Raw genomic sequence first — 13,259 nt, forward strand, 5'->3', positions numbered from 1 at the left:
AGACTTTATTTCCCGTTTAAAAAACTCATTTAACTTAATTCAGCCTATGTTACTAATATAGTTACTAGGAATTAATGCATTTATGGTCAGAGTTATCTATAGGCTGATCAGCCTAGATTAAGTTTTGGACCATCAGCAATGAGAGCAAGAGGGTGCGTACATCTGGCGATCTTAACTCTGTTCTGTACATTTTTAGTAGCTGTTTATGCTTCAGTTTGGTTAATACTTTTACCCAGTCCTGCCATTACATGTGTGTGCACTTGTGGCTGTATGCTGTGCTTTTATGGTGCGACTGCTCTGGTACAGAATTGTCTGAAGTGGACGAAGAAAAATGAAGGTGGGAAAAGGAAAGCCAGACCGCTCTGTTGTCCATCGTACACCAAATCAACAACAAATTTCTTGTCTATCTTGCTGGGCCATCCTTACTGGGAGGAATTGATTGTCCTGCATGTGATTAGTAATAGAAACCACTAGTTTGTGGTTGTAAACAAGACAGATTGGGAATGCAAATTCATGTTTTTGCATCACTTTTTCTAGTTCATTGATACAATTTCTTTTTACTTGAACAGAGACATTTAACATCGTACCCATATCGCTGCACATTGGCAGATTTTCAGATAGAGAAAAAGATTGGACGAGGACAATTCAGCGAAGTTTACAAAGCAACCTGTCTTCTGGACAGAAAACCTGTGGCATTAAAGAAAGTTCAGGTGAGCGCTGAAGTTCAAAGTCTTACTATTTAGCAAGTAAAATGGGAATGTTTTAAGTTCTACACAGATTACTTTGAGTCGGATACTACCTTCAGTATTCTTTTGTCAGCAATAATAATGCAATAAAATGCTTTATAAATATATTTTGAGAGCACTGGATGGTCTGGTTTGATATTTTTACACTAAAAAACCCCAACACTCTGCTTTCTTATTTAGCTCAGTTTGGGAGTTTTTTTCTTTTTTTTTTTTCTTTATTATTTCAAGATACAGAATAAAAAATAATGCTTCTGAAGGTCTCAAAGCAGTTTTACAAATAACTGATTAGGTCAGGATAGTTTCATGGTGCTCAGTTTACGTCTGGATGCGAGAGGCCAGGTGGCCCCACTGCGCTCCTGCCTGCCCCTGGGCTGTATTCTCTGGGGCTGCTTTGCCTATAGCCTGTGTACCCTATGTGGGACCCCATTGCAGTTTTGAGCAGTCTGTTTGCACTGCGTGGCCTTTACCCCTCGTCATCCTGGAGTGGGTTTATGTTTCTAAATCAGAATTATGTAGTAATGGTGCAACTTCGTATTTATTTTTAAATTTTTGTTTTACTTTTTATAAAGGATTCACTAAATCGTAATTAAATGTGTGTGAAAGAATGAGCTCCTAATGGTCATAGGTATTTAGCTAGGAGACTGCTGTTGTGACAGAGGTGAATCAGGAGAACATGAACACAAAGGGGAAAATGCCTGCGCTTGCTGAGGGAGTTTTAGATGAATTTCTGAAAAACTTTACTGCAAGCAGTATAGTTTTGTAACAATGCTTGAAGTATTGTGCAGCATTCAGAACAGCATTTTGTTTGAGGACATTTGCCTTTCATCCTTCATCACATCCTTTAAACTCATGTTTCTAGTGCCTTACTCCCTGATTATTACAAAATGAATATTAATGCTCAATATTATTGTTAATTATTACAGAGAAGTCAGTGGGAGCTATTATCTCTGTTTAAAAGAAAAAAGTAAACATTTTATCTTTTATTTACCATGTGAAATTAATAGTAACTAAGATAACTATGTTTTGAAAATCATAACAGCAAATTCATAAAGTAGTATCTTTATTTTTTTTGCTGCTTAGAATATTGCCTACGGGTTCTAAAATTAATTTTACTCTATTCCTGGCCCTTTAGCGGGTTCAAAATAAAGAAAACATTGATCTTTCTTTGATCTGGGGATTGTGTGAATACTCATTATGGCAGAGGATATACAAATTAGGAGAGAAAAGACCAATTTCTTGTTAAAATATAAAAATCTTCCTTTTGTTGTTCATTTTAATCTTCTATGTTTTTGTCTTTGAAGATTTTTGAAATGATGGATGCCAAGGCTAGGCAAGATTGCATTAAAGAAATTGACCTGTTGAAGGTAAGAATTTTTACAATGACTTTTTCCATTTTTTGTTTTGAGAAAAAAATTGTTTTCAGGTTGGCAACAGTCACTTGCCTTTTATAGCAAATAAAGCTTATGTATCAGACAGAATTATCTTAATAGACTGTGCTTTCTTTTGCAAACTGGAATGCCTACATGATGCAAGAATTTTGGCTTAAAACTTAATTTTACTGAGGTTTTTGCCTATAGTCTAAGGAATCTGTTAATCTTTCTGTTGTAAAAAAGCAAGTACTCCTCTTTGAGAGGCATGTAAATTCTGCCCTTTACGTGTTTTGTTTGTCACTTTAAAATAAGCTAATTAATGAACTAGCTAAATGAGAAAAGGGGTGTGTGTGTGTGTGTGTGTATATATATATACACACACACACACATAACACGCATGAAAAATCGTAGTGTAGGTAAAGGCGATGAAACCAAGGAGTACTTTTTAAGTGATGAAACAAACTAGTGCTTTTTTCCATCTCGGTAATTTATTTCAAAATGTTGGTAGGAAATATATATGCATTGCACTTCAAATACGTATTTTGAGTAAATGCAACAGATTGTAGAAGGCTAAAATTTTAGTTCAGCTAGTCAAATTTAATTCTAAAAGTATTAAATAATTCATTTTCTAAATGTGTTTTTAGGTATTTCTATTTAAATTGTCAATTTATATCCATGCAGTTGTAGACAAAGCTTGAGTCTGCTAGACTGCAGCAAAGGCATACAGGATGTTGTGTGAACATGATCCAGTTGCTTAACAGTCATGGAGAAAAATAATGCCAACATTAACATTCAAAGCCAGAATTTGTGATATTTTTGGGTTCTAGGTAGTCTAAACAGTTTTGTCTTGAAGTCTGGTTATGGAAGATATTGTAAACTTGCACTAGATTTATTCAGAGCAGAATGTGCACATTTACTAGAATCAGAGGAAACTGAAAATAAAATACCCATGCTGACAGGAGCCTCCAGAAGCTCAGCGCCTAGCCACCCATGTGGGGTGGCCAGAGGCAACCTCATCTGCTAGAGACAAGTTCTCCAAGAAGCCAGATACCAAACTACGGTTGCTGTGAACACTAATATGATACACTGAGCGGTGTAGGGCTTCCCTATCCACTGCTGAAGTCATTTAAATTACTTACTCTCCCCAGTCTTTATACCATCACCAAAGCTGTCTAGCTGCAGCAGTATTGGAAGCCTGAATTAGCTCCTTTTGAAGACAAAAGCTGTTGTTACCTGTCTCTGAGCCAACGTGTTTAAGTTAAAAGCCTCTGTTTGTCTGGAATTAAGCAGTATCTGTACATGTTCTGAAGTCTTCAGTGGTTGTCTTCTGAGCAGGGTAGCATGTTTGCCATGCTTCCAGCTTCTTGTTGGAGATTGTTTTTTAAATAGTAGCTGGAGCTCTCTGGTGGGATGGAGTTTCCGTTAGACCAGCAAAGTGCAATTCTGCGTTGAAAAATACTGGTTAGTAAAACTGGATTGGTTTGCATGGTATTTTGTAGAAGAATAGAAAACATACCAGTAAATTCATTTAGCTGCGGTGAGGGGAAGAGCAGGCATAGTTGCTGGCAGTCTACAGGAAGGTACTAATATGCTGTTTATTTTGCAAAACATTATTGTGCTGGTAGTTTAATTAATCTTTATTGTTGAATTTCAACAATTCTTGGACAGTTGTGTAGCTCCATCTGAAGATTCTGAAGTTTGAGTACGTTAAAAAGTCAGCTTGAATCCTGTTGTGTTAGACATGCAAAGGGAATATATTAATATTGTGTGTAGTTCACTTCCTTCAAATGACTACTAGCTTTCCACTCAGAGCTAACAAAATACATTGAATGTTATCCAAGATGTGTGTAGCTCAGCTTCTGAGAAGATCAGCAGATAGTAAGTAAAAAGTAATCAAAGTTGAAGTTACCGATTTTGGAGCTGTGTTACGATGCTGTTGTGGTCAGCGTGTTCGCTGACCCCGTGCAGGCGCAGGCTGTTCCTGCAGGCAGCATCACTCAGAGCCTGTCTGTGGGCAGGGAAGGGCTGGTGTGTCTGTCAGCAGCTGGACCACACATCACTCTGTGCCGTAAGACGAGTAACGGATCAGATCAATATATCTGCAACTCATCCTTTGCTAATTAATCACTCTTCACTCTGTGAGAACTGGCTGTTGTCACAGCTTCACAGAAATAACCGAAGATGTGGTTGTGTTGGGACTGTTGTGAAAAGTCACGTTTAAAAGCTTTAGTCACGTTTAAAAGCTTCAGAGCTGCTTCATCAGAGGAGGACACAGCTCCCTTCTTGGGGCTGGGCAGCAGGCATTACTGCTTATGCAGCATGGGGCAGAACAGTCTGTGCCTGGAAGCAGGAGAAAGTTTTTAAAAGTGACAGTTAAGTTCTTGCTGCGGAGTATGCTTGGCCTCTGGTCTGGCTTTTTATGGAATTTCATGGGGTTTCTGGGTCTGTTGTGAGCTTTTCACATTTTGGTTCCTTTAGGAATAGCATGTGTGCAGCTTCAGGAAAGCAGGACAAGTGTGTTTTTCCTAAATGAATGACTATTCTCAATTTTAATTCCAGCATTTTTAGCATCATTGTATTAGAAGATAAAATAAATTTCACTTCCTGAGTTTATCAATTAAGATAGTTGTTCCTATGTCTAGAAAGTATAAAGTGTGCCAAGGACCTGATTCAGCCCAGTATTTTAGAGTCTGGTTAAATCCTGCTCAATCCAGGTATTTTTTCATCACTCTGTAGATGTGATGTACATGTCTGCCTTGCAGATGTCTAGTGTCTGGCCATGTAATATGGGATATTGATATTTTTAAAAACTTCTTGCTACTTCTAAATTCTGGTGTCTAGTATGAAGTATTTTTAGACTATTACTAAAACAATTTGCTATAAGAGCTTTTCTTTATTTGTTGTTTTTATTTTTAATGTAGACCATTGAGGAGTTTGTGAAGGAGTTGCATAGATTTACTGTAGTCCATCCCTGTCAAAGTACTTTTTCTGTTTTGATCAAAGACTTCTATATCAGGAACAAAGGGGCTATAATTATTCAAAATTTAACAGAAGCGAGATGAAATTTTATGTTCCTTTCAGTGTATTTCTGGCGAAAAGGTTTAGGCAAAGCAGCTCAGTAATACAGCTGTAATCAGCATTTGGGCTGCCAGCACCCACAGCCACTCATTTAGAGGTGGCTTACCCTTCTGCATGCCTCGTGCTGACAGTGCTGCTGTGCATACACATCAGGCATTAACTGCCGTTGGACTTCTAGGATGCATTAAAGAAATAGGAAATGTCATTAACCCAAGATAAAGTGTTTGTAATGTTTTGTGCATTTGAGGATTGGTGAGAATGAATATACAGAAGAAAATTCAGGTGGCTTTTTCCACGCTGCATGAATATACAGTAGTTATTAAAAAAAACCCAACCCAGAGTCAATATATGTACTTAAAATTTTGACGACAGAAAGAGTGGAGAATGGAAGTTTGGCTTATCCATAGTGGTTTACCTAGCTGGCTGGGAAAACAGTGTTCAAGGGTCCGTGAATTAGAGGAAAAAAAATGTGTACTTCTGCATTCACACCTCTGAAAGGTCATGGGCAGTCTGCTGGGTTTTCCAGCAGAGAAGAGAGTCTAGTAAGGCTCTTTCTGGGGCACTCGTCCCTCTGCTTGGTTTCTGCAGAGGGTGGCGTCAGCTTTTGCTGCTGCGAGAGGAGTCCTCGGAGACCGCTTCATCAAAAGAGCTACCACAGAAGCGAGCATGATGGCATGGGTGGTTTGTTTATTTGCTTTTAATTTTATACTTCACTGTAATAGAAGAAACATTCCTCTTTTAGATCTAATGGGTTTCTTCAAATCAATAAAAACCATCAGAAAATGTGTGTACAGTCTCACAAAAAAGGTACTTAAATTTTTTGTATTGGTTAAGCAGTGCTTGGATCTGACTAAGTTGGGCTTTGTTATACAAAATAAACTAAGTAAAGGCTGGGGTCAGGACAGGGAAGATGTTGGTGTAGTAGCTGCCTCAGCAGTGTGTGGTTTTCGTTCCCTGTTGCAGTTGTAGTGTTTTGCTCTTGTATTTTATTGGCACGCGGTGCTGAGGGTTAGGAAAAGGCTTGTTTGACTGCTTGAACTCCTTGATGCCTTTGGGAACTCTGGGGAGAGTTCCCAGCAGAGCATCCTAAGGAGGACAGAAAACATCCCCTAAATCCTAGGCTCTCCTGTATCCACAAGAGCAGTACCCAGGCATTGTCTCTGTCACGATGGTGCACGTGGTGATGGGGGGGAACGGCACCCCAGTGTGCATTAAGGGCCAAGGGCTGTTCTCAGGGGTTTGGTGCTTTTTTTTCACTCAAAGTTCATCTTCAGTCAGGGTACCTGAGAGCAGACATTTAAAAGAAATTTCTATAGAAATGGTGGGCTGTGACTTTTATTTATTTATTTAAGGCTTGGGCTTGTGGGAATGTTCTTCTCCTGATGCCTGCACATGGATCCCATTAACGCTAATGTGTGCTAGTGTCGAGGCATTGCAAAGAAGAATCTATCCCCTAATGTGCATGCAGAGAGGAGTGATTAGCGTGATGGATCATAACAGTGTTTCTTTTGGCTTTGTAACCCCTGGAATAGACAAGTTGAGTCACAGCTGTTTAGTAGATGAAATGCTCACTTTAGTAGTTTCTAAATTTACTGCATTTGTAAGAGCACAAGAGAAAGATAATCTAAAGCAAAATGAGCAAAGAGATCTCTAGATAGTACATTATCTTCTAAGCAATTACAGTTTTCCACGTTAAGAAATTCAGACATAAAATATTAAAACAAATTTTAATTTCTTGAGCCTGTTTCTTAATTTAGTCCCATGAGTAAAATGTAACAATCTGAGAAGATGCCATTTTTTAAGAAATGTAGGAGAAAAAAGAAAATTACAATAGCAGTTGTGAATATAGGAAGCTATACCTGAAATGAAAAGAAGTAATCACTGAAGAGGCAAGCATAAATAATTAGAAGAATAAACTGACATATGTAATTTGTGCATTGTTTTCTTCCATCAGAGTTTTAATTTAATTCTGTTCTAAGGAGCAAAGAGACGTCAAGGTGTACCGTAATCAACAGTTGGGGGGGGTCTGTTTATATTTAAGGGGTGGGTGGGGATCAGTTACTGCTTAACAAAGCTTCTTTCGGGACATTGATTTTAAATATTTTGTGAGCTTACATTGGAAAAGGTTGTTTCACGCTATTTTAGGCTATATTGCTTTTACTCAAGACACTTTATTATGCTGTACTTGCAATACATTGTATTTCTTACAGGATATTTGTCTACAGTAACTCAGAGCACAGTTTCTAGTTGCACCTATTGTGAACTGTTTTGCATAATGATTACAAAAGCAGTACATGTATTGTATCTTGGAGTTGTTACTACAGCGTTCTAAGTTTCTTTCTTGCGTTCCCTCTATCTGCAGCAACTGAACCACCCCAATATAATTAAGTATTTGGATTCTTTTATTGAAGACAATGAACTTAACATTGTCCTGGAACTTGCTGACGCTGGTGATCTCTCTCAGATGATTAAGGTAAGGACATGTTGATTCTGGAGGTGCTACAAACTTCCACGGTTAAGCAGACACGTGGCAGTGGGGGTAAGCACATCTGTGCTGGAAGCACTTTATTTTCTGTTTGCAATTTTGCACACCCACAGGGTGCTTCCAGAGCCTAAACTGAAGTGCCTGGTGGCGTTTGACATGCACCAAGCTATGCTGCTTGCTTCTGGTCACTGCTTCTGGAGGGAGCAAGCCTCTGTATTATTTGGTGGGACGTATGTGTTATTTGCAAGGTTGATTTATCCAGTCTGTGATTGATGGGGACATTTAATTATTGTTAGATTTGCTATTCACATAGCCTGTCTGCCACTCTGAAGACATTCAAGAAAGTGTATTGACTTTCTTTGCAGTGGGGATTTGGGTTTGAGAAAATGTTTCAAGTACTTGTTCTTCTTTTATGTTGCTCTTAGGAATACTTGTATTGCTGCAAACCAGCTTTAGTTAAGCTGTTACCACCTGCTTTTATATTTTCTTTGACATGTTAATCTTTAGACATACATCCCTTGTGAGAACAGATGTGTTATATCATGTTTGTTAGCACTCTCAACCTTCTCTCCGTGTTTTACCTGTTTTTTTGCCATCATTATTCTGTAATTATCATAAATGAATGTTTGGAAAGTTCTCCTCCTCCTTGTTGTCACAGTTAAAATATCTTATTAACAGATTTGTTTTCTTTGCCAGCAGAGCTGTGAGGCACTAGGCCAAAGGCTGTCAAACAAGTTATCCATTTAGTCCATAGTCAACAGCTAAATTTACAGTATCCACGAGAATCTGCTCCATCTCGCAGGAGAGTCCCCCTGGGGGAGCGAGCTGGGAACAGGCAGTTGGCAGAGCCATTCCTGGGGAGAGCCCCAAAATTCCAGATACAGCTGCTCAGTAGCAGGAGCCACCGCCTGCTGCCGCGGCCATTGGGGTCCTGGGCGACCATCGGAGTCCTGGGCGGGCTCACTTGGCCTTGTGGAGACAGAGCTTGTCCTGCCTGGGGAGAGCTCGTGTGTATTTTTGTCTTTTGGTGTTTTCTTGTGGCTTCTTGTATGTTTTACCCTTTTCCCAACAGATCCTGGGAAACTTGCAGTTTATCTCAGGCTTTTTGTAGTTGTGGTTAAAGATGGAAAGAAAGCGAGAGCTGTGAGAGCAGGAGTTAGAGCTGTGATCGTCCTGGGGTGTGCAAGTGTTTTGCTTGATTTTTAAATCTTAACTTATAAAAAGCTTTACCTACATAATTGTGAGATACCATCACATAAAATATTTGCATTTATTTCACTTACAGTTTTTAGTTTAAAACATTCTCTACTGATAAATATGTTCATTTATCTACCAAGATTGGTTATTTAATTTTTTAAAATTACTTTTTGTGTCATTTTATAAATAGGAGTTACTTTTTTCCAAAACATTATTTATAGATTCTTAGTTTGATAACTTGAACAGCACTGCAACTTGTGTTCTTTCTGCCAGCGCTCCCCAGCCTGGTCTGTTTTCCCACATGTTTATTGCAGGCATAAAGAAGATGCACTAGGTTTTTTCAAGGTCATATAAATGATGATTTCCTATTGGTACAAATCTTGGAATTCCTTATTTATTTACCGGGGGGGGGGGGGGGGGGGGGGGGGGGGGGGGGACAGGACGGACAGACGCCTAAAACCAAGAGGTAACAAAAGTCTCGTCCTAAATATAGCTTTAATTGTGGAAGGGGAATTTGCCTGCCTGCCCCCACCCCCACCCCTTGGGAATTTAAGCTTACGTGAGGATTTTCAGTTTCCAGGAGGTGGTAGGAACAGCAGTAACAACACTCTGAAGGTGCGAGAGTGATAAAAACAGGGACTGTCTTTGTCACGCCCCTGGTGCCTGCATTATTTATGAGGTATTGTAAAGCTGATGTAAGGGAGTGCTGCAGGATAACCCACTGGAGAGTTGGGACTTTCTTGTAAATGTCAGGCGAATCTGATTGGACATGACATTTAGAAATTTATCACTTGTGGCCTTGCATGTCCACTCTTAAATACTTCAATGAGAATTAAAGAATTTTATTGTGTATATAACACTTTATCCCTCACCCTCTGTAATTTCTCTGAGCTCTCTATCAAGTTTTGGTTTGAAACTGTTGCAATCTGTCAGATTTGCTGCCTGGGGAATTGCAGGGTTGTGCCCCTTCACAGCTGATCTGCAAAAGAAGATTTGCCATTACTTGAGTCAAACACGAACCAGTAACAGCACTTCACATAAAATATAAAATGTGACAATGGACATCAGATGTCTCTACTGAGAGGAAAAAGCACAAGATGCAGAAAGGGGCAATGACGAATTTCCTTCCTTTATTCTTGCTCTTGCATGCTGCTGGTGGAAATTCTCAAGGGTATGATGCAAAAGATGCAGTTGCAGTGTGCTAGAAGGGTGTACAGTGTTTCAGAGCTAGTTGTTATCCAGTGACACCTTGTATATCAAAGGATGAGGATAAATAAACTTCTGGAAGTGTATTACATGTGTATTTTGTTAATGCTCTGGATGAAGTAGCTCAGTGGTCTAGCACAGGGAGAAGCAGTGAGAAGTCGGGGACCAGTAATTCGAAGTAGTGTGATTTTTGGGGTGCCTCAGAGGAGGCAGTCATGCTTTCTATGTGATGTATATGGCTGTTGCGTATTTCTGAAATGGTAAAAGAATAGCTGAAGGTACATAATGTTTACCCTTTGCTGAAGCATGCAGCTGGTTATTTATTCCTGTAATAAGTTGCTGGGGAGGACAACTTCAGTATTCCAGGGAACCATCACCGTGCTGCACTCCTTCATATTGTGTGCATTATGCTTACAATTATTTTATTTGAGAGCTATTAGTACCCAGAGGTCCACTGAATCCAGACTCAGCTATAGTTGGCACTGCATAAATGCACACAAAATGATCTTTTTCCAGATCTGTGTGTCTCCTGATCAGTAGTGTCTTTTTGTCTCACTAGAGATAGTTTGGTTGATTTAGTATTCCTATTATACATGAAATAGAATGTATTATTCTACCTGATCACAGAAGAAACATGGATACTTTATTGATGCTCTAGCCATCTTTTAAAAAGGAGGAACAGATTACCTTATCATTGTTAATAGATTTTACAATAATGAATGTTTACAAGATTTTTTTTATGATCTTTTGTTACTTAAGGCAAAATATTTGAGACATTCATTGTTTTGAGGCATTACATATGTTTTGCAGGGTAATTAAGGAGACTAATGGTAATTATAATTGGTGTCCATTCAAAAATGTCAAACCTATTTAAGCATATTTTTCATAATAGTTGTTAATTAGTGAACTGCACTGAAGTTTACATGTAGAGAGAAGGAGTTAAAAGCTAATCAGAAGAAAAGTCATGCTGCTGCAGATCTGGAAGACATGAGCAACCTGCAGCTGCCTAACACAAGTCCAGGAACGAGTCAAATATGTTGCTTTTTCACTGATCTTTTATTTATTTCCTCCCACAGTATTTTAAAAAGCAGAAACGGTTAATCCCGGAAAGGACGGTGTGGAAATATTTTGTGCAGTTATGCAGTGCAGTTGAACACATGCACTCCCGCAGGGTGATGCACAGAGGTAACATTAATTCAGTCTCTTTTCACTGAATAATAATATAATGTTCCAATTAGTAAGCGCCTACATTCAAAAACAATTATGCTGATGTTCAGCCAATGCATGTTTAGAGAGGCTGGAGCTTGCAAGATGGATTTCTCCTTCTGTCTCTTTGCCTCATTGTTAAAGGACTCAGTCCGAAGTGAGTGTGGTATTAGGAAGATGAGCTGCTTTGTATTCCAGACGCTGATATTAAGTAGAAGTGTCAAACTTGCCATTAGAGGAGTGTCAGAAGTAAAATGCTGAGACTCCTGGATACGGTGAACTCTAAGATAGTCTTCATTATATTAGCTGTGACCTTAGAGGGCTTAGAAGAGGTTTTCTGTCTTGCAAGCTTTTCTGAAAGATTAATACAAATATGTCCCACACTCTCATAACCTGTTCTCTATTTTCATTAATTATTTTTGAATCTCTTGTCTTAGAACTTTTCATAACTTTGAGCTCTATCCAAAAATTACCTTGATTCTTTCAGCATAAATCCTTTGTGAAGGACTTGACCCAGGAAATGCAAATGTCCCAAAAGACACCAATATCCATTTCTGCTGCTTGTTATTTCCCTTTTGCTCTGAAGTACTGAATTCTTCACTATTTTTTTCAGCAGTGTGATGTTGTTTTTCCTCCTTTAGACAACCCGATGCAGTTTATCAGTTGTACCTGAATTAGGTCTGTAATTGGTGGCTGAAATTTGGAGCCTCACACATTTTAGTCTGCTTTAATGTGAGCAAAGAGCCTCACTAACTCAGTCCTGACATGACTGCTTGAGAAACTGGGGTTCTGGTAATTTTTACACTCTGTGAACAAACTGGACTGTATATAGAGCCCAGAACTCATGTATATGTATGTGGGACAGTAATTAGCCTTTGCTGTGAGGGGACAATGGTGGGCAGTACAGTTTCTTGTAGAAAATGATCATTTCCAAAGAGAAACAGACTTACTGCTCTTGATTTCCATCAGTTAGAGGTTGCCTCTCTTCTGTTGTGCTGTTTCTTACTTTTTCCCTCATTGGTATTTCTTGTGTGCTGGGAAGTATGCTCTGATTTGTGTGTGTGTGTGTGTAGCTTGAAGTCTTGGAAGATTCAGCCTATCAAAGGTAAAAAGAAACACGGTTCTGCTCAAGCCTCTTTTGTACAGAGCGCGCTCCAGGCTATGTTTCTATTGCAGTATTAGAACCAAGTAACCTTTTGTGGCTTTGACCTCTTACCTTTTTCTTCTTGCAGATATAAAACCAGCCAACGTCTTTATAACAGCCACAGGGGTGGTGAAGCTGGGAGATCTTGGATTAGGCCGTTTTTTTAGTTCTAAAACCACTGCAGCACATTCCTTAGGTAAGATGGTACTCACAGACGCTAAGCAAGCACTGCCATACCATTGTCAGCTGTGATGTTCAAAAGAAATGATGTCTGTTGGCCTACTATGACAGAAGCTTGATACATACTATATTTTCTGTGATAACATGTTTTAAATACTCTTCATATGAAATTAATAAGTATTTTTTTGTTTTAAAACTCCACTTTAATTTTGTTTTTTCTGGAAAGTCTGGCCTGGTAAGTGTATGATTTATAAGAAACGGAACAAATGCAGCTTTTCCAGTCCAGACAGCACATTTGCCTGTGCTCTGCTTCGTGGAATTACATGGTGCACCACCACCATTTTTAGCAGATGCTGGTTGGCCATCTTAGCCTGAACAGGGGTTGTGACTGTCATCTGAGGTGAGGGCAGTGTTCAGAGCCCTCCGGGTTCATCTGTTCCAAAAAAGGACTTCACTGTAAACTTATCTTGGGCTTTAAATATCCAGGTTTTCTTAATGTTTTCCACATATCTGAAGGTTGTTTTGCTGCTCTTCTGTCAGTGCAGCTAGTTGTTCTTGCCAAAGTGTAGTACCTTGCTTTTATTCTTACTGAACTGTATCCCATTTCCAGACTCTCCTACTTGTGATCACTCTGAATTTTTATTCTG

At 39.0% G+C, this 13,259-nt stretch overlaps 1 protein-coding gene across 2 annotated transcripts in view; it reads left to right on the forward strand.

Moving 5' to 3' along the window:
- NEK6 (NIMA related kinase 6) overlaps positions 1–13,259 on the forward strand; it is a 68,917-nt gene that overhangs the window by 33,625 nt on the left and 22,033 nt on the right. For both annotated transcript variants that reach the window (XM_037400908.1, XM_037400907.1), the window contains exons 3-7: positions 570–710; positions 2,048–2,110; positions 7,557–7,667; positions 11,159–11,267; positions 12,521–12,628. In XM_037400908.1, the coding sequence (XP_037256805.1) occupies positions 570–710; positions 2,048–2,110; positions 7,557–7,667; positions 11,159–11,267; positions 12,521–12,628 (532 nt within the window). The remainder of the gene's footprint in view (positions 1–569; positions 711–2,047; positions 2,111–7,556; positions 7,668–11,158; positions 11,268–12,520; positions 12,629–13,259) is intronic.

The sequence above is a fragment of the Falco rusticolus genome, chromosome 9, assembly GCF_015220075.1.
Source record: "Falco rusticolus isolate bFalRus1 chromosome 9, bFalRus1.pri, whole genome shotgun sequence".
NCBI lineage: Eukaryota > Metazoa > Chordata > Aves > Falconiformes > Falconidae > Falco > Falco rusticolus.